The 25042-nt window shown below is 46.3% G+C and overlaps 2 protein-coding genes across 3 annotated transcripts in view; one reads left to right on the forward strand and one right to left on the reverse strand.

Moving 5' to 3' along the window:
• The window catches only part of LOC115267180 (ubiquitin carboxyl-terminal hydrolase puf), a 66541-nt gene that overhangs the window by 8913 nt on the left and 32586 nt on the right, over window positions 1-25042 (forward strand). The window contains exons 2-5 of the mRNA XM_029874029.2: window positions 15825-17771; window positions 17835-17892; window positions 19824-20790; window positions 20852-23103. Of these exons, the coding sequence (XP_029729889.2) occupies window positions 15825-17771; window positions 17835-17892; window positions 19824-20790; window positions 20852-23103 (5224 nt within the window). The remainder of the gene's footprint in view (window positions 1-15824; window positions 17772-17834; window positions 17893-19823; window positions 20791-20851; window positions 23104-25042) is intronic.
• On the reverse strand, window positions 8267-12162 carry LOC134285737 (uncharacterized). 2 transcript variants are annotated; one of them, XM_062847122.1, is made up of 2 exons: window positions 11626-12162; window positions 8267-11562 (listed from the first exon to the last, which is right to left on the reverse strand). In XM_062847122.1, exon 2 carries the CDS (start codon window positions 10224-10226, stop codon window positions 8274-8276), a length of 1953 nt encoding a protein of 650 aa, XP_062703106.1. In that variant the 5' UTR covers window positions 10227-11562; window positions 11626-12162; the 3' UTR covers window positions 8267-8273. The 2 variants fall into 2 exon arrangements, with proteins under 2 accessions (XP_062703106.1, XP_062703105.1); XM_062847121.1 differs by having other exon boundaries at window positions 8267-11580.

Raw genomic sequence — 25042 nt, forward strand, 5'->3', positions numbered from 1 at the left:
TTATAACAGTATTAAAATTTTTTTTTCGTATTTTTTTAACTTCAAAACGCTTCCCGCTACGGCTGTCGGTTTTTCACTGGTTGATTTTCTTTTTGTCAATTAGTGTAGAGATGACAAAGTTGTGATGGGGGTACTCGGAATAGGGGCTTGTGCACGAATATTTTACATAATAGGGTAACGGTCGAATTTTGGACCCCTAGAGGACATTAGTTTGAATTTAAGTCAAAAACATACATATTCAAAGGATGTTACACATTATGATGATGCTCGTATGATCGTTAAAGCCTCCACTGTCCGTTAAAAACACCCACAAGGTGATTTCTGGCTGAAAATTTGACGAAAATAACTTAATTTTGAAGCACCAGTTTTCACTGTTTTGGACACTTCAATATATTTTGGACCCTCTCAAGTATGTATTTTGGACACCCGGTGTTTAATCCCGCTAGAAACTAGGGTAACCAATATAATTTGGACCCCCATATATTTTGGACCCCCTGGGTCGTATTTTCATAATTTACACAGATGTGATGAAGAGATGACGACAATTTTTAGAATCATTCGATAAATTAGATTGTTCTGCACGAGCAGCAATCATTTGCTCACTGGAAATATCATTATTTGCCTTTAAATTATTTTTATTAATCTCGTCATCCGTGCGAGTGTCGCGGCATGTTTACGAAAAGAGAAAATGGTGCCGGGGAAACTTGCAGATGTAAACAAAAACTTTTATCATTCTAGCGCATTAAATTTGCAAAGTTCGTCTAATCAGCCTTTGTCAATCAAGTAATTAGGATGTGGTCGAGCATATCCAAGTGGCAGATTCTTCGAAAATAGTTTCAAGTTGGTTTAAACACCGGGTGTCCAAAATATATACTTTAGGGGGTCCAAAATAAATTGGGGTGTCCAAAATAGTGAAATCTAATGCTTCAAAAATCAGTTATTTTCATCAAATTTTCGGCCAGAAATGACCTTGTGGGTATTTTTGACGGACAGTGGCGGCTTTTACGGTCATACCAACATCATCATTATGTGTAACACCCTCTGAATCTGTTTGATTTTAGCTTAATTTCAAACTAATGTCCTCTAGGGGTCCAAAATTCGACCGTTACCCTATTTTCTGCCAATCTGCCACTTGAATATGCTGGATCACATCCTAATTACTTCATTGACAAAGGCTGATTAGACGAACTTTGCCAATTTAATGCACTAGAATGATAATCGTTTTTGTTTACATCTGCAAGTTTCCTCAGCACCGCAATCTCTTTTTGTAAACATGGTACGACACTGACACGGATGACGAGATTGACAAAAATGAATTTTAAGGCAAATAATGCTATTTCCACTGCGGAAATGATTGCTGCCCGTGCAGAGGAATCTAATTTAGCGAATGATTCTAAAAATTTTCGCCATCTCTTCATTAAATCTGTGAAATTTGTGATAATACGACTCAGGGGGTCCAAAATATATGGGGGTCCAAATTATATTGGTTACCCTAGATTACAATAAAACAGACTGTCCGAACTACCGAGGCTGAACGGTATCGAAATGAGTGATCCCAGGCCCCTGACACGGCCTATATCAATGCATTGGAATCATGGTAGACAGGATGTCCTGGGCGCTAATAAATAGCGCCCACTGTCAAATGCGAAAACATCAACAATTTTTTGTTTAACGTTTTCTTTGGTTTGTTGATCAGTTTTTGGAATCATTTTTTCCACCTGTTATGATCACAAAACACCTCAAACTCGCTTTAATATTAATGTACGGTAAGAGGAGCATGCGATTAGTTGAATAAAGCAACCCAACAAACACGCATTTTGAATGTGATTTCGTGTGTGGCTCACAACATCAAACAAAAGCTGAGTTTGTTGATTACACGCTCGTTTCAATTTGCACGAATATGAGTATAAGGCAGCTAGATGTTGGCTACGATATATTTCATTGATGCCAGGGGCCTGAGTGATCCCCAGTTGGATCGACAAATATGTGTGTGAGTAGGGATTGAAACGTCATGATACAACTGTCATAAGAAAAGTCACTGCCATTACTTGCTGAACTTTATGTAATCCCAAAAAAGCAAAGTCATGCACGTATGAGATTAGGAGAAATTGGTTATCCTGATAATTATTAATATTTTCTGCTGAATTTAATCACTATATTGTAATAGATAGCTGTACGTGAAGGAGATTTGTTAAACAGTGAATTTGGTTGATGAGTAAAGTAAATTGTGCTCTAGGAAATTGCTTTTGAGAAACTAATATGAATACATTGTGTTATTAGGTTAGCCGCTAGGAAGTAACTGTTACAAAAATCTGTTCTTGAGCTAGGACTGAATAATGAAAGTCGTCCTCGCTCAGACTCTACTCGCTGTAATCTACTCAAAGCACCTGACTCGCGCAATTGGGTGATTGAGGTCTGTATTTGCTTAGGTCTTTGCCCGGCTATGGCGCTCTTTTCGTTATTGAAACTCTCGCTCAGCCAATAGGGAGTCGGAGAAGTCAAATGAAAATAAGCAAGATGTGCGAAACGTGATTATATATTATCCGCATCATTGAAGGACTTACTGTCTACCCTTACCTTTAATCTACTACTGCACTCCGTCCTCGCAGTTGCACCTCACTATCCGCGACTCGGCGGCGGGGCCTCCTCGTCGTCGCTTCTCGGTAGACGACCGTGCCGTTCTCCGATGCTATGTCCGCTCACTGCTGGGTCACGCTGTGGTGCGAGGTGGACGTGTTCGATTGTGCGGTCTTCTGAACGCACTCTATTCGACAGCACTCGCTTGGTGCCGATTCACATTAAACTCATGCTTCCTGCTGCATTCACGCTAAACAAACCCGCTTCCTGCATTTCCACTTCGCTTGATCTAGTACCGCGTTCAATGATGCCGACTCGCTCTGTCTGTTTCACGGTGCCAGTGCGCATTGGCACTCACTGATGACACTTTCGCTTTCGTCGCTTCGTGGCGTCGGCTCTCACCTACACACTCGCGCACTGATCGCTGCCGTCAACGCGGACAGCGCGTCGGCGAAACACTCACTGTTGATGTTGCATGCGGTCTAACCGATGCGATGAGATTGTTGCGCGACTGTTGGCACTTCGACACTAACACACTCGGCCTTTGTTCACTACCGATCTCCAAGAGGTGGGTCCGACCAGGCGCTGGATGGTTGCCCGTGTGCCGCGTGGTGATTCTCGCCTTCGTGTCGAACTATACTACCCGTCCGCATGCACGTGGTCGTGAAGATGCTGCTCTGCGGCGATCGGCGCGTCGGTTCGTAGAATCGTCACTCGTTTGGTACCGACTTTACCAACACTAGTGTACCCACTGCGTCTTGGTGGCCCTACTTGCTTGCTGGCTCGCGAATGCAACGTGGCACGATGATGATGAGCGGGACGGCTGGTGCCAGTGTTAGGTGTGAAGGGGTGATCAAAAAGGCCCTAATGAGAAATGTTTAACTATTACGGTCCCTGTTGGCATTGTGTGCTGTTTCCAAATATTACCTCTTTGGAGGGCCTTTTCTGAATGACCACGGTGCTGATCACTAGCCGATTTCGTGCTCTCGCTTGCTCGTCTTCTCGCTGCTGCTTTCTTAACCGGGGTCGGTGTTCCGGGTGCAGTTACTGCCGTAACCAATCAGTGGTTTTAACGATTCGGGATGTTCGTTGGATTTTTCGCCCGCGAGTCCTGCTTTCGGAGATCAAACTGATCTCTGACCAAAGTTTCCGAAGACGGGTCTTTGCAGGACAGTACGGATTCTTTATCGGTTATCTGGAACAGTCTGGACTTTTAGGGCGATTTCTCGGCAGGGCGTGCACGTTGCGTCCGGTTGGTGAAAGCAGCAAACGATTGTGACCGAGACAATGGCCGATCGATGGCTTTTCGCAGCGAAATTTCAGATTGCTCTTTGAGAGCATTTCGAGAGCGCAGAGATTGGAGTTGCCTGATGCGATTTACTGGTTATCGTTCAGTGGCATTCTCGACTTGTGCGCTATTTTAGACCAATGCCATCCGTTTGCAGCTGAAGATATTGTAATACAACTTCATATTACGGCGAACGAAATTTTCGTGAATTATATTCACGAAAATTTCGTAAGATTTGTTTACTCCTAGTGCTTATTCTGTAGGCTTATACTAGATGCATCGTAGAGGTTACTGCTAATGCTAACTGCTACTGCTTCGACAGATGCTCCAAATGTGGATTTCGAAGACAGGTGTGGTAGTGTGCCACAGAAGAAATCTTAATCATACTCAAGAAAATCTGCTTGCCTTCACTACAATTGCGTTAGTGACAGATCTTGCAAGGCTATATAACTTGTCCATAGTAGCGACTACGGCAGAAATTGTCTTACAATTACGTAATGTGTGCTTTGCTTCGCCTCTATTTCCGCGACATGCAGGATACTTGACGAATACAGGACAAAACGACAAAACTTGAAATGGTAGGGTAGTGTTTACATGCCTTCATTTATGCTTATTCGAATGCGCGATTGCGCGTGAGCTTATGCCTACGACCTTGTAATCATTCTGTATTTCTGCGAGGAGTTTTCTTATGTGAGTGAGTGAGGATTTAAGTGAGTTTCCGGTACGCAAATTTGACGAGATTTTCGAGTGAGCTGGTGAGATGTCCTCGATGATCTTCACTGCAGGCTGGTTCAAGACCTTTTCATAGGAGTCGCGCGCCGCATACCAGTTAAACTGTACCGGTGTAGTGCTTGATGCCGAACTTGGATGACGAGGTTTCACATGATGTTCTAGGGCCTTCAGTCGATCCGCAAGCCATGTTTTTGTGACGCTGAACGCTCTTGGTCGGTTGTGTGCAAATTGCAACGTACATAGCTTGATCCTTTCTTCATTGTATGAGTGCCTTGGACGACAATGTTCTGTAAACCTGGCAGGTGGGTGGTGTTTACGCCGATGAAGTGTCTGCCGTTTCCCTTCTTGATCGAAGTATGTTTGCTCGACGTAGTCTGGTGGTGTGAATGTTGCCGTGGTGGATGACGAGGTTTCGTTACGAGTTGTTGGTCCTCCAGTCAATCCGTTACTCGTGTTTTCGGAGTACGATACTCATTGTTGACAGCGGGTGGTGTGCTGTGGACATAGCTGGCTTTGCTCTTCCATACTTCTGGTGATATGAAGGAAGTTGCAATAACTTGGTCAATGTTTGTATGATGCCACCTTCAATCCTCCTTTATGTCTTTGGCATGATACACGCCGATGGCGGAGGTTTTGACATCTTCGAGTCTGTAGTTGTTATGACCTAGAACTGCACGGACGAAACAAGGAACAAATTTTGGGCCTAGCTTTTTTGTGCGCGCATCGATTGCAGAGGATTGTTGGAATGAGCGACGCCACACCAGATCTCCTACCGCGAACTTTCGTTCTCTAGCTCGCAGATCATAGCGATTCTTACTTTTCTCATGCGCCGTGTTTATCCGGTCAATGATGAAGTGCTGTATGTTTTGTATTACCTTGATTCGAATTTTCTTAGCCGTCTCTGCATCCTCGTCAGTGTTGAGATCAGCTTGAGGATATTGGTCCGTGAAGAGTACGTGATTTCGGCCGTAGTTGGCAAAGTAGGGTGAGCAACCCAGCGTTTCATGTTTAGCCGAATTGATGGCACATACGATTTGCTGAAGGTGGATATCCCATTCCCGTTGATTATCATCAATCAGCGTTCGGATGCAGGTCACTAGAGTTCGATTGGTCCTTTCTGTTGGATTGCACATCGGGGTGTAGAAGGCTGTGCGCATTGGCTGGATGTTGTACCTTCTGAGGAGGGACTGGAAGCAGTGTGATAAGAATTGTGAGCCATTATCGGTGAGTATGATACGCGGTGTAGAGAACTTCAGGAAAACGTTCTTCTCTAGGAACTCAACCATCTGCCTTGCATTAGCCATCCTGAACGGTTCCACAATGACGAACTTTGTAAACCAATCGACGATCACCAGAAGTACAGTATTCCCACTTTTCGATCTAACCATGGGGCCAACCCAATCGATTGAAATGAGTTCCCAAGGATGGCGTCCAGGTTTAACATTTCCCATCGCTGGAGTTAGGATCTTTGTTGGAGCCTTACAGGCTTTACAGATGCTGCAGCATTTTACGTACTTTTTTACATCGATTGCCATCTTTGGCCAGTAGAAGTCCAACTGGATTTTCTGGAGTGTACGATCGTATCCCAGATGTGCGGCCGTGGGCAGATCATGAAAACGCCTTAACACTTCCTGTCGTCTGGATTTCGGAACCACTTCTTTCCATCTGGCGCTGCGCGTTCCAAATTCGTCCTTAGCCAAGCAGTTCTTAAACAATTTCCCGCCGATGAGCTTGAAATCTGGATATTTTTGGCCTTCTTCTGTAACGCTCTTTCGCAGATCGTTGTACCAGGGGTCTTGTACCACTTCATCGTTGACGGTGATTACGCTCACTTCACCTGGCCTACTGAGACAGTCCGGAACTACGTTGCTGGTTCCCTTCCGATAGCGGATGTCGAACGAAAACGCGTTTAGTCTCAGAATCCAACGAGCCATCAAGGGAGTAGGATTCTTCATGCTTTTTAGATAAGTAAGGCTAGAATGGTCACAGTAAACTGTGAATCTTGTACCTTCGACATATCCCCTGAACTTTTCGATTGCTCTTATTACAGCTAAGCATTCTCGCTCCGTAACTGAGTATTTTCTCTCCGATGGAGATAGTTTCTGGGAGAAGTAGGCAATCGCTTTTTCATTTCCATCGTGGTCCTGGGAAAGTACGGCTCCAAGAGCAACATCGCTGGCATCGCAGGATATTGAGAATGGTTTCGTGTAATCTGGAGTGCTAAGGACCGGTGCCGTGCAGAGAAGTTGTTTAAGCCTGATGAAAGCGGCTTCACAGGATTCATTCCACCGGAATTTGATTTTAGCTTTTGTTAGCTCGGTGAGCGGTGCAGCTACCTTGGAGAAGTCCTTAATAAATCTGCGGTACCACCCACACATTCCAAGAAATCGCTGGACCTCCTTCTTCGACGAGGGTTTGGGAAAGTTGTTTATAGCCTCTGTTTTTTCCTTATCCACGTTCCAACCATTTTCATTTAGGATGTAACCCAGATATTTAATGCTCCTTCTGCAGAATACAGACTTGTCGGCGTTGATCGTCAGTCCTGCTGCCTGTAGTCTCCTGGCTACTTCTCGTAGTAGACGAAGGTGCTCCTCAAAGTCATTTGTGGCTATTATCAGGTCGTCCAGATATACAAATACCTTTGGCTCCAGGTCGATGAAAATATGATTCATTACTCTTGACAGAGCCTGGCTGGCTGTGGACAACCCAAACGGTACAACTTTGAATTGATAATGCCCTCTTTGAGGTATTGTAAAGGCAGTTTTTGGCTTGGAATGCGGATCTAGAGGAATCTGCCAGAAAGCGGCTTCCAGGTCAATTGAGCTCAAATACTTTGAACCACTCAAATTGTTCATGATAGATGCGATGTGGGGAATTGGGTAAGCTTCCTGAACGATTACGCTATTGAGTTTTCTTGCATCTAAGCACAATCTCATTGACCCATCTTTCTTTTTCACCGCTACGACTGGGTTATTCCACGGGCAACACACTGCTTCTTCTATCACATCCATTTGCAGCATCCTGTCAACTTCCTTGTTAAGATCCTGCAGAACAAATTTGGAAATCGGGTAATATTTCTGCTTGAAGGGAACCGCTGAGCCCGTGTCAATCTTGTGTTGATACAGATGCGTCCGTCCTAAGCGGTTTGTTTTTCGAGAAGAGGGAAACAGCTTGATAGTGTCGCTAAGAGCATTCTTCTGCGATTCGGTGAGAGAGTTTATGATTGATATGTCGCTTTCGGTGGACAGTTCGAGGCCGCATATGTTGATTCTTACGCCGAACAGGTTCCAGAAATTCATCCCAAGAATCAGAATGTCCGGCATGGATTCGATGCAGATGACTGGAAGCGTTCTTTTTTTGTTGTTGTATTCCATGGGAACTAGCGCGTAATACGATACCGCGTGTTTCGCGTTGTCTGCCGTCCTTATTGTGCCACTCGCAGGATATTTGGTCAAGCCCAACTCCGCCACTATTTCCGTTAGCTTTCCTCCCAGCAAACTACAAGTCGCTCCGCTATCCAAGAGCCCTTTGTGGTGTCTTCCCATGATGTTGATGCTTGCGTAAGGACGATTATCTCCGGATGATATATTGAAAATTATTGATGAAACGTTCCGGAAGTGTGGAATGCTCTGTAATGAAGGGATGGTATTTGGCGTACACGGAGATTCCTTTCCCTTCATTTTTGGAATCCCGCGTTGGCGTTTCCCTGTGAGGGATTGATCATCGAATCTGGGAGTGCTTGGCTCATCCTTGCTAGGCAATCACTACAATTTCTAGACGTGAACTCCTTTTTGCCACATCTGTAGCAAAATAGGTAGGTTTTGGGATTGCGACAAGCTGTAAAAGCATGGCCTGTCTGCTCACACTGCCAACAGATCATGGTGAGCGGTTTTCGTCTCGTTTCTGATATTTTGTCGCCTTGATTCCACACACCCTGGGCTCGTACAGCATTGACCTGCTCCTCTGGTAACTCGACTGCTGGTGACGTGTTGCTGTCTACTTGTTCGTGTGCTTGATTTACGTCTTGTAACATCAACGCTTGTGGGTTGACGTCGAGTTCTTCTTCCTCGATGATGTTCACATGCTGTGTCCTGTTCGGCTGTATCGTTGTGCGGTTCCATGCATATCCTGGAGGTCCTTGTCTAGAGATACGAGGGAACGTGGGAGTGCCCCGATTTGGCTCTGCCAAGGCTGTACGTGGAATTTGGGAACTTTTGTTTTTCTGGGAAAACATTTTAGCATGGTCGTAATCCTTGCAGACTTCCACCAGATCAACTACTGTGCATGCTCGGGAAGCTGAAGCAACTGCTGCGAATTCGGTGTTCAGGTTGGATTTCAGGATGAAGAATTGATCCTGGGGCGTCAGCGGTGGTTCCACCACCTCAAAGAGAGCAAGCAAATCCAGGTAATACTTGGCAAAGGTTTCTTCTTGGCCTTGGAACCTCCAGTACAGGTCTCGTTTAATCAGCTGTGAGAAGTTTGGTGGTAGGAATTCTGCCTTGATCTGTTTCTTGAACTGTGTCCAGGTATTGAATTGGTTGTAGTTCCTGGTGTACCACTCCAAAGCACGTCCTCGTAGGAGATGCTTGACCCCTCGAAGCAGTGAAAATTCATCGACGTCTTCCGTATCTGCATATGTTTTTACACGATTCAGGAATACCGCCAGCTCCATGATGTTCTGGTTCCCGCTGTACGAAAATGGCCACTTGTGCACCGGCTGAGAGAACCGTTGTCTGTTAGGAGTCAACCTTCCACTGTTCTGCAAAATTTGTTCCGGTCTTGCTTCTGTGTGCTGCCTGTTGTTCAATAGATACCTGATGATCTCGTCTCGTACATCCGTTGGTTGGTCACCCACCATAGCTTGCTGATGGTGCTGCTCTCGATCTCTTTCCAGGCTGGGCCTCGGAGGTGGAATTGGAGGTGCCAGATTCTGCGACAGCTGGGGAAGCTGTAGGCCGGACGTTGTTCCGTTATCCCTGGTAATTAGTGCTGGATGTATGTTCACAAAGTTTTGAAGGTCCGCATTTTTTGAAATTGCACCTTTTCGGTTCTTTCGCGATAAGTTAAGTGGATCCTGGAGGTTGTCTGCCTTTCCTTGATCTGGATTTGTATGTGTTGGGTCATTGACACTAGACTGGAGATGGTGGTTTTTCAGTTGGGTCAACACCTCTTCTTCTTCCGGGAGGATGTCGCCTTGTTCGAAGTCTGGCGCTGAGACATACGTCAAGCTCTGCAAACATTGTGTTATTTGGTCCAACGAATCGTTGATCACTTTCTCTGCCTGTCGAACGTAGGGAGCGTAGACTGGATCCGTGATCAGAGATAATCTAGCGCGATAATGGTAGTATTTAGATAAACACTGCTTGAGCTCTGATGCATCTTGGTTGTTAAGGGCTCGAAGAAGAGATGATCCTAGTCGCTGAAGCTTTTGTTGACAATAGTAAACGTTTGCTGCATCCGAGATGAAGTGTGTCGCTGATAGAGGATGGAGCAAGTCGACGTGTTCCTGACGCATCAATGCTCTCAGCTGGTCGACTTTCCTCTTCCTGGTCAACTTGCTGGGTTCTGCTACTCGTCGTAGTTCTAACTCGTAGTTCAGTTCATCATCCGATAGATCTTTCACGTCCATCTTCACAATGCCGGCTCACCCACAGTTAACACACTCACAGTTAACTCACTCACAGTTAACTCACTCACTGTTAACTTACTCACTTTTGACTAGCTCACTGTTCGGGAATTTGTTGCGTGTCACGATTATGCGCGCGATTGACAGAAAATCGTAATAATAATCAGAGTGGTGTAGGTTTTTAGCGTTGGGCGCCAATGTTACAAAAATCTGTTCTTGAGCTAGGACTGAATAATGAAAGTCGTCCTCGCTCAGACTCTACTCGCTGTAATCTACTCAAAGCACCTGACTCGCGCAATTGGGTGATTGAGGTCTGTATTTGCTTAGGTCTTTGCCCGGCTATGGCGCTCTTTTCGTTATTGAAACTCTCGCTCAGCCAATAGGGAGTCGGAGAAGTCAAATGAAAATAAGCAAGATGTGCGAAACGTGATTATATATTATCCGCATCATTGAAGGACTTACTGTCTACCCTTACCTTTAATCTACTACTGCACTCCGTCCTCGCAGTTGCACCTCACTATCCGCGACTCGGCGGCGGGGCCTCCTCGTCGTCGCTTCTCGGTAGACGACCGTGCCGTTCTCCGATGCTATGTCCGCTCACTGCTGGGTCACGCTGTGGTGCGAGGTGGACGTGTTCGATTGTGCGGTCTTCTGAACGCACTCTATTCGACAGCACTCGCTTGGTGCCGATTCACATTAAACTCATGCTTCCTGCTGCATTCACGCTAAACAAACCCGCTTCCTGCATTTCCACTTCGCTTGATCTAGTACCGCGTTCAATGATGCCGACTCGCTCTGTCTGTTTCACGGTGCCAGTGCGCATTGGCACTCACTGATGACACTTTCGCTTTCGTCGCTTCGTGGCGTCGGCTCTCACCTACACACTCGCGCACTGATCGCTGCCGTCAACGCGGACAGCGCGTCGGCGAAACACTCACTGTTGATGTTGCATGCGGTCTAACCGATGCGATGAGATTGTTGCGCGACTGTTGGCACTTCGACACTAACACACTCGGCCTTTGTTCACTACCGATCTCCAAGAGGTGGGTCCGACCAGGCGCTGGATGGTTGCCCGTGTGCCGCGTGGTGATTCTCGCCTTCGTGTCGAACTATACTACCCGTCCGCATGCACGTGGTCGTGAAGATGCTGCTCTGCGGCGATCGGCGCGTCGGTTCGTAGAATCGTCACTCGTTTGGTACCGACTTTACCAACACTAGTGTACCCACTGCGTCTTGGTGGCCCTACTTGCTTGCTGGCTCGCGAATGCAACGTGGCACGATGATGATGAGCGGGACGGCTGGTGCCAGTGTTAGGTGTGAAGGGGTGATCAAAAAGGCCCTAATGAGAAATGTTTAACTATTACGGTCCCTGTTGGCATTGTGTGCTGTTTCCAAATATTACCTCTTTGGAGGGCCTTTTCTGAATGACCACGGTGCTGATCACTAGCCGATTTCGTGCTCTCGCTTGCTCGTCTTCTCGCTGCTGCTTTCTTAACCGGGGTCGGTGTTCCGGGTGCAGTTACTGCCGTAACCAATCAGTGGTTTTAACGATTCGGGATGTTCGTTGGATTTTTCGCCCGCGAGTCCTGCTTTCGGAGATCAAACTGATCTCTGACCAAAGTTTCCGAAGACGGGTCTTTGCAGGACAGTACGGATTCTTTATCGGTTATCTGGAACAGTCTGGACTTTTAGGGCGATTTCTCGGCAGGGCGTGCACGTTGCGTCCGGTTGGTGAAAGCAGCAAACGATTGTGACCGAGACAATGGCCGATCGATGGCTTTTCGCAGCGAAATTTCAGATTGCTCTTTGAGAGCATTTCGAGAGCGCAGAGATTGGAGTTGCCTGATGCGATTTACTGGTTATCGTTCAGTGGCATTCTCGACTTGTGCGCTATTTTAGACCAATGCCATCCGTTTGCAGCTGAAGATATTGTAATATAACGTTCACTATTCGTAACCGAACCCAGAAGAATTTACGGGTTTCAGGTCAAAAGTAAGTCTACTGAATTCATATCATAATGCACAATTGTAATTTGGAATATCCACAGCGAGAACTTATTATCAAAGCTGCACCGGGCTTGAGTGTGAGCTGGCGTTGAAGGGGAAGATTAATGTATGTATTAATTATGTCTAACTGCAAAATGTCATACTTAAATATACTTCTCTCGACAGCTTTGAGCGTACTTCAACAAAACGCTTCACGGAAATTTTCATTAGACCTTCTATCCGAACACAGACCTTACCTTATTTAATTTTCAACACAATACTCATCTGACCGACTATATGTACTAATTTTTGTTGATCTCAAAGCAATATTGACACATGACAGAATAAAAAGCAGGAATTTAGTTAAACAACTCTTTTTCATAACGACATAATTACAGCATATTCAATTACATTGCCTTACGTAATCTTATAACTTATCTTGGATCTTAAACGCGAACTTTCGTTTACGACTAATTTTAAATACATATTTTTGTTCCAAGTTTTAAAATTCAGAATAGTTTGTATGTATTATTCAAAAATTTTGTGGCTTAAGGACGCGTAGTGCGTCATCAGCATCATTGAAATCTCGCTCGAAATTTCAAAGTGATAAAACTCAGTCACCAAAGCGCATATTTGTATGAAAATGTATCATCCCATATGCTCACTCGTGGTGAGTGTGATGATACTTTTTCTGCTGCGTGGTTGCAGAATTGTCCGTTTTTTATCACTTCAAAAACGCGAGGCAAACAATCATTGAAAATTGAAAAGTCAATGATTCCTATGAAAATTCTGTGATGCACCAAGTCACCTTAAGTACCTTTCAAATCAATACTAGTATTTGCATATTTTATCTTTTACAAGTATTCCATGTTTGGCTTTGGATTCAATGATAATGAATTAAATTTTTAAACCTATGCTTCATTAAATTTCGCGGTATTATTTGCATTATTGTGTCTCAAGTCTAGTCCAATTCCTTTCCCCGACCTATACCCATTTCCCTTCCGATGGTGTTCATGTGGTCCGCACGGACTATTACGGCCATTACCCCTCCTTGATCTTCGGCATTGGATTGACTTGCGCTCTTATTGCCCCACCAACTGCTGCAAAATGAAAATGAAAAAATGATTTTATTGAAATCAGCCTTCCTATAATCGTAGGATACATTTTCCACCGTATCACAAAAGCGGATATGAGGGGATATTTCCATTCTCGCTAGCACAGGGGGATGATGCCGACAGATTTTAACGAGTGGAGAGGGGGCTTGCATGACTACGCCGTCCATGGATATTTCCTCGCTGAAGAAACACAGGTCGAGGATTCGATTGTTTTCATTTTTGACACCATTCAACTGCCTAAGTCTAGCGGTGGAGTACGCGTCGAGCAACTGTCGTGATGCTGCGCTAATAGAGGATCGAGAAGAAATCGGAAAGAGGTACCCACAGGAGGTGCGTTGCCAAGAGATTGCACTCAGATTGAAATCTCCGACGATGATAACGTTGTCTCTGGGTTAAGAAAAATCTTGAATTCCGTGTCGAAAAAATCTTCTCTCTGCTAAACAAAGTGGTTTCCTTAGCACCTGCTACGGCTCATAGCGTATTGGGACTAAAGAAGAACAACGTCTACTCGGTTGGGTATGACAGAAGAGAATTAATTTATTTGAAGGTATCTAGCAATAACTTGATCTATTAGGTTCTAAGGTTACTGCACAAATAAATAAGCCTAACGTACTGTAAGCTATTGGAAAAGTTTATCCAGCTACTGTGAAGAATCTAACAACTAACAATAAACAATCACAGCGGTTTCGAGCGTTTACTGGGAATATCTGGGAGTATTTGAAACTCGGCCTTCAAGTAGATCTAGTGGAATTGTCAAAAGGTGCAAAGCTTTCTTTTCGATTCCCGCATATTTCACTGGTGTTACATACATGAATTAGTGAGCTCGTATCATGCTACTAATAATTTATCCTTGATTTATACTGAATAACACTGTTAAAGTAATCAAAGGGCAGAACGGACTAACTATAGTTATAACGGGTGGACTGTAGAAAGAACCAGGCAACTGATGGAGCTTCTTCTCTAAAGTAAGCACGTCTGATAAGCTTGAAGTCTCAATCCAAAGAGAGCGAACAAACGTCGGATCGTTTATTCGAAACCTGAGTGCTATAAATTCAGACAGTGAGTGTGTTGGTATTGGTAAACATATTTTATGGTAATGCAACGTTAAAGCAAATTAGGTAAATGAAGGTACATATTACTATTTTATTGTGAAAGTTTGAAAGAATATTATTCTACCATGTCACAAATGGATTGAAGAGTATGTCGTACTTCGACACGTTTTGTCAGCCATATCTTTAAATTTGACAAATAAATATTGTACAGTTCGTCACTACAAGTTTTGGCGAGAAATCCTACAATACAGTTTAAAAAAAATATATATCTTCTCTTGATGTCCGCGATAGGACAGATATGGGTATTTATCGGTAAATTTGTTCCATATTATAATATTTTTTTAGTTGAGATGTTGATCTCGGGCTCTAGTAGCAACGCACGTCACTCTAACATTCCTGCCCTTCCTCGATCACAGTAAGAACGTGGCCGGCGCCGTTATTGGTTTAATAAAGTTTTGAATTTTCGAAGGTGTACATTGGGAACGGTAAGCTACTCACAAGCTCCGTTTGTTGGTTCCTTGTGCAATTTCGATTGCTCTGGTCAATCACAGAGTAGCAACTACGAATTGTACGGTCATCTATGCTCATTTTCTCCAGAATGCTTTCCGAACTTTCGAGTAGCTTCAAAGTTCGTTGTCAGTGACTCGGTCCATAACGTGATGGAATTAGAGTTGAAATGAAACACGCCATTTGTAGTTTAAAGGTACAGTTACAAATGAACGCATTTATTTTGGGAGCGAGACATTTCAAGACCAACAATTGAAAAGGCCGCATCAACATTGCGTAAACAAACACGTTTCTGACGACTTAGGGCCTTCTGGCATGCACCCACGCATCTCACGTTTGCGCTTTCTGTTAGTGGTGGTGAGGTGTGTGGGTGGAGAGTCGACAGAAAAATGTTTGTTTACAAAATGTTGATGCGGCCTTTTCAATTGTTGGTCTTGATTTGGCACAAGGTCACTAGGCATAAAGGCATGGCATAACGGTCATTTGGCAATCTAATTGAAATGCAACTTTCTTTATTATGTCAGGGTCCATTATACCTAATGACGATTATGCCAAATGTCTATGCTAAGTGACCTTATGTCAAACGACTTTATGCCAAATGGCACAGACCATTTTATTTAAGCTGAAAGGTCTGTGTAATTTCGCATAAGGCCGTTTGGTATAAGGCCATTCGACATGAAGGACAGTTGGCATTACGGTCAGTTGGCATTACGGTCAGTTGGCATACTGGACATGTCGCAGAAAAATAACAATGCATTTCTATAATGCAAACTTTACCAAATGACATTCTACAGACGTTTCTTCTCAGATTTCAACAGGATCTTTTGGCAACTCCTGCAGGAGTTTCTTCTGAAATTATTTCATAGTCTGATTCTTGAATTTCTACAAGAGCTTCTGCTGGACTCCCTCTAACGACCATTTTCCTCTTTCTCTACCCCGCAGATGAATCCCGTCTTGCCAACAATGAAACGGAACATCCGGTGTTTCTCGCCAAACGCGAGATCGAAACCGTCATCGGCTACATCCAGTGCTGGCCGGCGCGCCAGTGCATGTGCTGCTACCGCGATCCGAAGAACTTCGAACGCTTCAATCTGGTAGTGCAAGCGATCGTGTACTTTACCGTGTACCAGTTAAAGAACATCAAATCATTGCTCGATCGCGAAGAGCAGAAGCTAGCTGCTGCGGCACCCCAAGGAGCGCCACCGCTATCATCTTCATCATCATCATCATCGTCGTCGTCGTCGTCATCGTCCTCGTCATCTTCGAATAATGGAAAGGACGACGAGAAGGAACCGGATGGAGATGCCAAACGGAAGGAAGAACCTTCCGGACAGGATAGTGAGACTAAGGAGAAGTCGGAACAACCGGAAGAGCAGAAGGAGAGAAAACAGCCGGATTCGGTTCCCACTCTGGATGATTGCTGGACGCTTCTGGATGTAGAGAAGCTCCTGTTGCTTTCATCCAAGGCGTTCTTGTTGAATTTCCCGCTGTACGTGGCCTACAAGCACGGAGTCCACGCCAGGATGGACGAAATCTCGCCGCAGGAAGCGCAAACCTTGAGCATCTTCTGCGATTTGCACGATAACGAAATTCCGGCGTTTCTGCTGAGGAATGTTTCCCTGTTTTGCACTTCCGGTGGGTTCGATGCCATGATGGCCTGCTTTGAGCATCCGAACCTGCCGGTTCCCATTGCCCACGCCATCACGGCGGCCATTTCCAATCTGAAGCTCTGGATCAACTACCGGTCGATCATCCAGCTGTTCATCCCGATAAGAGTCAAAATCTTGCAGTACATGTGTAAGCTGTCGGATCAGGATTTGCGGTCCCCGGCGACCAAATCGATGGCCGATTTCATGTGGACCGCCATAAAGGATCCGCTGGATTCTCAGATAACATTCGACACGGAAGGCCTGGCGCTGGCATTCAAATATTTTACCAGTTCAACGTTGACCATGCGATTGGCCGGGATGGCTCAAATCAACGCCCACATCAATCTGTTCAACGAAATCTGCACCACGGAAACCGTGGCCGAGGTGGAAGTCGTTGGCCAGAAGCTGGCCGATTGGTTGACCGAGAACCAAATCATTTCCCACCTGTTTGGACCGAATCTGCACGTGGAGGTCATCAAGCAGAGTCACATCGTGCTGAACTTCCTGGCCGTCGAGAATCAAATTACCGAAGATCACATTACCCTTATCTGGCAGGCGGCCCAACTTAAGCATTGCTCGAAACCCATCTACGACATTCTTCCATCGCTGGTGAAGAACCTGGCTCCCCGTCCGGCTTCCCACCTGTACTCGTTGCTCTCCCGCCTGGACCCGAAAGAGCACACCGAACAGTCCATCTACATTGCGTCCGCCCTCACCAAGCTGATCTGGGCACGGGACTGCTCCCGACTAACCCTGATGGACCTCGCCAAGAATAATGTCCTCCGGGAAGCGGCGGCAGTGGCAGCGGCAGCTGCAGCCGCCCGGGAAGCCGAACTCCCTTCCAGCTCGGAAAATTCCGTCTCCGTCGATGGGAGCAACAGCGAGGACGAACCCCAGGAGGAGGACAGTTCCGATCCGGATCATCCGGTGACGGCGGCGGAAGCGGTGGCAGCGGCCGCCAAGTGCATTGCCGCCGGCAATCGACCCCATAGGATACCACCGGTGATTTCCGCCGCCGCATCACCCATCGTTGCCGGGGCTTCGTCGGCGTCTTCGTCGTCGGGTGGGGTGGCCGCCGCGGCAGCCGCAGTGGTTTCCGGCGGCAAGACGGCGGCCGCGGCTGTGGTTGCGGCTGCCGCCGCTAGTTTGATGGATGCGGACGAGTCGGACTCGGGAGTGGCCGCACCGCCACCTTGCAAGCAAGCCAGACACAAGAACTGCTGTGATGAAACTACGGACGGTTAGTTGTGCTATAACTTGTGGGAATTCGTTCTCTAATGATTTTTCTTATTTTCAATTACAGACAGTATCAAGGTTGAACCGGACATCTATGACGTTGATCAGCGGTTAAAAGAGAAAATGTAAGTATGAAAGCTTTCTACATAATCGAGAAACAGTTCACATTACCAATTTGGAAAGTTTATTGGAAGCTTGAACATGATATGATCAGAAGCTTGGAAAGCTTCTCCTCAGAAGCTTGGAAAACTTCTCCGCAGAAGCTTGGAAAACTTCTCCGCAGAAGCTTGAAAAGCTTCTCATCAGAAGCTTGGAAAGCTTCCCATCAGAAGCTTGGAAAACTTCTCATCAGAAGCTTGAGAAACTTCTCATTAGAAGCTTAGAAAACTTCTACTTAAATGCTTAAAAACTTATCAAAAGCTACGAAAAATTCTACTCGGAATCTTGGCAAGCTTCTCCTCAGAAGCTTGGAAAGCTTCTCCTCAGAAGCTTGGAAAGCATCTCCTCATAAGCTTAGAAAACTTCTCCTCATAGGCTTAGAAAACTTCTTCTCAAAAGCTTGAAAAGCTTCTTCTCAGAAGCTTGAAATGCTTCTCCTCAGAAGCTTGAAAAACTTCTCAGAAGCTTGAAAAGCTTCTCCTCAGAAGCTTGGAAAGCTTCTCATCAGCAGCTTGAAAAGCTTCTTCTCAGAAGCTTAAAAAGCTTTTCATCAGAAGCTTGAAAAGCTTCTCTTCAGCAGCTTGAAAAGCTTCTTCTCAGAAGCTTAAAAAGCTTTTCATCAGAAGCTCGAAAAGCTTCTCTTCAGCAGCTTGAAAAGCTTCTTCTCAGAAGCTTAAAAAGCTTTTCATCAGAAGCTTGAAAAGCTTCTCATCAGCAACTTGAAAAGCTTCTCCTCAGAAGCTTGAAAAGCTTCTCCTCAGAAGCTTGAAATGCTTCTCCTCAGAAGCTTGAAAAACTTCTCCTCAAAAGCTTGAAAAGCTTCTCTTCAGAAGCTTGGAAAGCTTCTCTTCAGAAGCTTGGAAAGCTTCTCTTCAGAAGCTTGGAAAGCTTCTCTTCAGAAGCTTGGAAAGCTTCTCTTCAGAAGCTTGGAAAGCTTCTCTTCAGAAGCTTGGAAAGCTTCTCTTCAGAAGCTTGGAAAGCTTCACTTCACAAGCTTGGAAAGCTTCTCTTCAGAAGCTTGGCAAGCTTCTCTTCAGAAGCTTGGAAAGCTTCTCTTCAGAAGCTTGGAAAGCTTCTCTTCAGAAGCTTGGAAAGCTTCTCTTCAGAAGCTTGGAAAGCTTCTCTTCAGAAGCTTGGAAAGCTTCTCTTCAGAAGCTTGGAAAGCTTCTCTTCAGAAGCTTGGAAAGCTTCTCTTCAGAAGCTTGGAAAGCTTCTCTTCAGAAGCTTGGAAAGCTTCTCTTCAGAAGCTTGGAATGCTTCTCTTCAGAAGCTTGGAAAGCTTCTCTTCAGAAGCTTGGAAAGCTTCTCTTCAGAAGCTTGGAAAGCTTCTCTTCAGAAGCTTGGAAAGCTTCTCTTCAGAAGCTTGGAAAGCTTCTCTTCAGAAGCTTGGAAAGCTTCTCTTCAGAAGCTTGGAAAGCTTCTCTTCAGAAGCTTGGAAAGCTTCTCTTCAGAAGCTTGGAAAGCTTCTCTTCAGAAGCTTGGAAAGCTTCTCTTCAGAAGCTTGGAAAGCTTCTTTTCAGAAGCTTAGAGAGCTTCTCTTCAGAAGCTTAGAGAGCTTCTCTTCAGAAGCTTAGAGAGCTTCTCTTCAGAAGCTTAGAGAGCTTCTCTTCAGAAGCTTAGAGAGCTTCTCTTCAGAAGCTTGGAAAGCTTCTCTTCAGAAGCTTCGAAAGCTTCTCTTCAGAAGCTTGGAAAGCTTCTCCTCAGAAGCTTGACAAGTTCTCCTCATGAGCTTGACAAGCTTCTCCTCAAAAGCATGACAAGCTTCTTCTCAGAAGCTTGAAAAGCTTCTCCTCAGAAGTTTGAAAAGTTTCCCATCAAAAGCTTGGAAAGTTTCTCATCAGAAGCTTAAAAGTATGACAAGCTGAAAAGAAAATAAATCAAATATTCTCTCTCTCAGGCGCATTCCCCTGATGAGCCGCTCGTTGGCGGTCGCTTCCGGCTTCACCGAGGATGCCGGCACCAGTAGCGAGGAAGATTGCCTGGATATGACCGAAGCGTTCTCGGCCATGCGAAAGAAGATGCTCCGCAAGAAGCGCAAGAAGATCAGTGGCCTCACGCGGAAGGAACTCCAGGAGATGGCCGAAAGCGTATCGGACGTGGAAGACAGCGACCTGCTGGCGGCCATGCTTCCGGACAGTGACTGCAGCGATACCAATCCGCACAGCTCGGTGCTGAGGCACATGGGCGGCCATCACGGTCCGATTGGTCCCGTGGGTCCGGAACCGGGTCCCAGTGGCGGTCCTGTAGTAGGTGAAGACGTTCCGCCGTTTATGGGCGCGATGAGCGAAGGCCACTTGATCAATTTCCTGAATGCCACTGAAAACGACGGAAGCTGCTCGTCGCCGTTGAGCAACAAATCCGAGAAGAACATGGGAGATTTTGACGATGAGGACTCGCCGTGCGAGGAGGAACTTGTGGAACTAGCAGCACGAGCGCAGTGTCTGCATCAGCAATTCCCTCTGCCGCGGCCTCGCTCCTTAGGACCAGGAATAGTTCACGGATCGCCACAGGCCCGGACCAACACGCCCAACATAACTCTGACGCGGTCCCATCACGATCGGCTATCCAGCTCCGGCGGAAGCATCGGCCCCATTGGGCCGCATCCTTTAACGCCAAGTGTTTCCGGCAGCGGCACTCCGACATCCTCAGGAGGCGGCGGCAAAGGTGGTAAAATGAACCCGGCGACTCCGACGGCCATGGGAGGCAAGACCCCGCAGGCACCGTCCAAGGAAATGCAAGCCAGTGCCAGTACCAGTGGAAGCAGCGGAAGTTTAGGGGCACCTTCGTCGCCGAACTTCCGGTTTCCTGACGTCTGTCAGCCGGGAAACACGCTGCTGTGGGATCTACTACAGGATGATAAGATCGTAAGTTCCTTTTGTTTGATGAAGGGGATGTGCTTGCTAATGAGTCTTCTTACTTTTACAGGGTCAACTGGGTGAATCGCTTGCCCTGGAAGCGGAAAAAGTCCTCGGTACTTTGCTCTGTTTCCACACGGACAAAATCATCCGGACGCGTTTCATCGAAGGTTGTCTGCAGAACTTGGCGGAGAACCGTAGCGTAGTGACCAGTTTGCGATTACTCCCGAAGCTTTTCGCATCATTCCAGCAGTTCCGGGACGTCACAACGCACCAGGTCGTCCTGTGGGCCGAGCGTCACCACCGGATGATGCACCATTTCTTCAACAATCTGAGACATTACACTACCGGAGCCGGTCGCACTGGCCGGCAGTCGGAGACTCCGACGATAGTGCTGAACCAGAACGGATTTCCGCTGTACTCGCACGTAACACAGATACAAGTCCGGTTGCAGTTCCTGTCCTCCGTTTTCAGTGACGTCGGATCCCCCCGGAACTTCAAATTGACTCTGAGCCAAGTTGACACTCTGTGGGCGTGTCTGGCCAATGATCCCGAGTGTAGTGACTGCCTGTTTGCGTGGCTTCAGGGTCAAGTCAAGGGCGGGGACACTCATGCCCTGGGGATCAACGCAATTCAACATCTGTACTTGAAGAGGCTATCGGAATTGAAGCCGGAGGGAATCTCGATGGTAGCGCTTGGATTGTTCCAGCAGTTGTTCACTTTGGGACGCGAGGAGATCATCAGCCATCCCAGTGAGAGCCAGGAGTCGAGCGATACGGTGGGAATGGAGCACCTTTGGAAGATTGCCCTGAGGGCACACAATACGGACGTTTCGTTGACCGCGATTCAGTACATCAACACCTACTACATGGAGAAACAGCTCAAGTATGAGAATCAATTCGTGGCCCAGTGTATGAACCACTTGACGCAGGCTGTGGAGGAGTTGGACCGCCAAGGACCCGGTTCGGAGAATGCCCTGATGTGCGTGCAAAGAGCTTTGATGCTTTTGAACACCCACTTGGAGACGTTCCGGAGGAGGTACGCCTACCATCTAAGACGATGGGCCCTGGAAGGGAAGGAAGTCGGCATGCATAGTGCTTTGCGGAATGAGGGTCCGGGTCCTCCGATACGGATCGTCTTGCAACCCGCGGGAGTTCCAGAGAAGTCTGTCCTTCATCTCCACGCGACCGATTTGGTAGCAGATCTGAAGGCCGAGATTGCCAAGTGGTGGGAAAGTATCCAGGGATCGGTCAGAACAGCTCACAACGAAAGTGCCGCCCGTACTGGATCCGGAGCGGTCCTGGGACTTCTTCTCAGCGAAGGACCCCTGCGGATTATCACCCAAGGACAGGAGATCACTGCTGAATATGACGAACGCAGTCTGGCCGACGTCGGCTTCAAAGACAACCAAATGGTGTACGTCTCGATGGGAAGCCGCGGAGGACGCCGGAGAGACCATCACGACCACCCGTCTATGCTGCCACCGCCCCCGAAAGACTGTCTTCCAACCCTGTTGCTGCTCAAGAGCCCTTACTTCGAACAACTGTTCAAACTGATGCAAACTCTAGGCGATATGAAGCTCATCGGTCCCGGAGGTCGAATCCAGCCCAACACAAAAGCCCAACTGCTCTCCCGAAGAGTTTGGGACATTCTCGCCATGCTTCCAACAGCCCCCACGTTCCTCAGCACTCTGAAAAACCTGACCTTCAAACAACCGGACTCGGAACCAACGATAGACATGGACTGCACCGACAGCCCAATCTACACCCTCCAAGAAATCCTCGAGCCTCGCAATCTCCAGAAGTTCATGTACTCGCTGCACATCGTCGAAAGCCTCTGCAAGTCCAAGTTCATGGGCAGCTGCTGCGGAGGTCCCGGAAGCGGTGCCGCCCCAGTGAATCCCGGCCCGATCGGAGTGCCGATTGCGGCCACCACATCCGGTATGCCCGGTGGATCCCGTTCGGCCATCGGTCCCGCGGCGAGCAGTGCGAAAAGCCTCTCGGTTAAGAACCAGCTGAAATTGAAGATCTCCACATCCAAGTCGTTGAAGCTGCAGAACCAGAAGCTGGCCAAGCAGCAGGCCCAGGTGCTGGGGGTTAGCAATAGCGGCGTTGGGGGGATGGTATCGCCGAGTAAGTTGAGCGTATCACCTTCCGGGGAGCGGAAGATGGACGTTTGCGAGACGGTGGATGGGAAGGGAGGGGATGCGGAGAACAAGGAGAACAGTGGGGCGGAAAGTTCGTCGCCCGAGAAGAGGGAAGACCGGAAGGACGAGGACAAGGAGAAGGAGGGGAATGTGGACGGTGGTGATGCGGAGAACCGGTAAGTGCTAGAAGTTTTGAATGATCAGGGGCAGGGATTGGGGGTCTACCCCGATTGACATAATGCTGAATGATGTAAGGTCGTTTGGCCTAACGGTCATTTGGCATAACAGTCGTTTGGCATGACTGTTATTCAGCTTCATTCAGAATTACATCAAACGGCTGTTATGTCAAACTACTCTTATGCCAAATGATTTTATGCCGAATGACTTAACACCAAACGGCATTATGGCAAACGATCTAGACGCAACCATGATCTTATCTTCAACACATAAACCGATCTGAATTATTTTCAATAAAAAATAACTGGGGAAAAAATGACTGTGCTACTTTTCCCCGATCGTCAGTCCTCCAAAGACCGGTTGCCCGAATGCCGCATTTCCCTTAATGGCCCGTTTTCCCGAAAACAATGTGCATAACATTCTTGTTCTTTTTCCACAAAACCCTAATTAATCCATCTAGCGGGGATGGCGCCTTTCTCGTGCCTTCGAAAACCCATTTCAACAAAACTGAAGTGACATGTTGATGAATATCGCACTTTCATACGTTTCACAGATTTCCATTTCATGGCACCAGAAATCATATCGTTTTTGTGGCTCTTGATATTTGAGCCTTAAACTCTTGAAAAAAAGCCGCAATCTTGAATTTTGAGCTGCCATTTTGGATTTAAGTACGGCATCTTGGAAATTCTGGTCGCCATTTATGGACTCCAGACTTCTTCCCCATACCAGATGTGCCCATATTGAATGATTTTAGAGCCCAAAACTCAATTAAACAGCCGTAATCATGAATTTTGAGACGCCATCTTAAGCATTCTGGTCGCCATTTTTGAATTTCGGTTGTCTTCCCCATATCAAATATACCCATATTGAATGTTTTTAGAGCCTAATTCTTCATTAAACAGCCGCCATCTTGAATTTTGAGCCACCATCTTAAATTTTGAGACACCATCTTAGATATTTTGGTCGCTATCTTAAAAACTTTATTAAACAGTCACCATCTTGAATTTTGAGCCATCATTTTGGATTTTGGCCGCCATCTTGGTTATTGTGGTCATCATTTTTGGAGTCTTCCCTTGCTTCTTCCCCATACCAAAGATACCCATTTTTCATGGTTTAAGTCCTAAACACCCATTAAACAGTCGCAATCTCGAATTTTGAGATGCTATCTTAAATATTTTAATCGTCATTTTTGGACTCCAACCATCTTCCCCATATCAAATATACCTATATTGTCCATTAAACAGCTGCCATCTTGAATTTGGAGCCGCCATTTTGGAAATTCTGGACGCCATTTTTGGAGTCCAGACTTCTTCTTCATACCAAATATACCCATATTGCTTGGTTTTAGAGCCCAAAACTCTAACAGCCGAAATCTTGAATTTGGAGCCGCCATCTTGAACTTTTGGCCGACATCGTAAAAATTCAGGTCTCCAGTATTGATTTTCACACAAAATTCGTCAATCATGCTAAAGGTAACAAAAATCGCCGCAGTTTGATGTGTCGCATGATGGGGCTTGGTTCAGTGTTATATACGGCCAGTTATACCGGTGCTGGTCCGGATCTTCGAAATGGTCATAACTCCGGAACGCCTTGACCGATCCGAACCATTTTCAATAGCAAACAATTCGGTAAAATTCCGGTTAGATTCGAGCTATAATCCGAATAATGTGCTAATGGGAAGTGAACTTTTTTGTGCCTTAAAAGTGAGTGAACTTTTTTTTTGCTCACAGACATACATACATACACACATACAGACATCATCTCAATTTGTCGAACTGAGTTGATTGGTATATGCGACTTGACCTTCCGAACCTTCTATCGAAAATTCGTTTTTTGAGTGAGCATATAGCCTTTCAGTACACTTCGGTGTACGAGAAAGGCAAAAATACTGTGGTTTTACAAAGAATTCCGGGGAAACGGCATTCGGGGAAAAGTAGC

The sequence above is a fragment of the Aedes albopictus genome, chromosome 1 (assembly GCF_035046485.1).
Source record: "Aedes albopictus strain Foshan chromosome 1, AalbF5, whole genome shotgun sequence".
Taxonomy (NCBI): domain Eukaryota; kingdom Metazoa; phylum Arthropoda; class Insecta; order Diptera; family Culicidae; genus Aedes; species Aedes albopictus.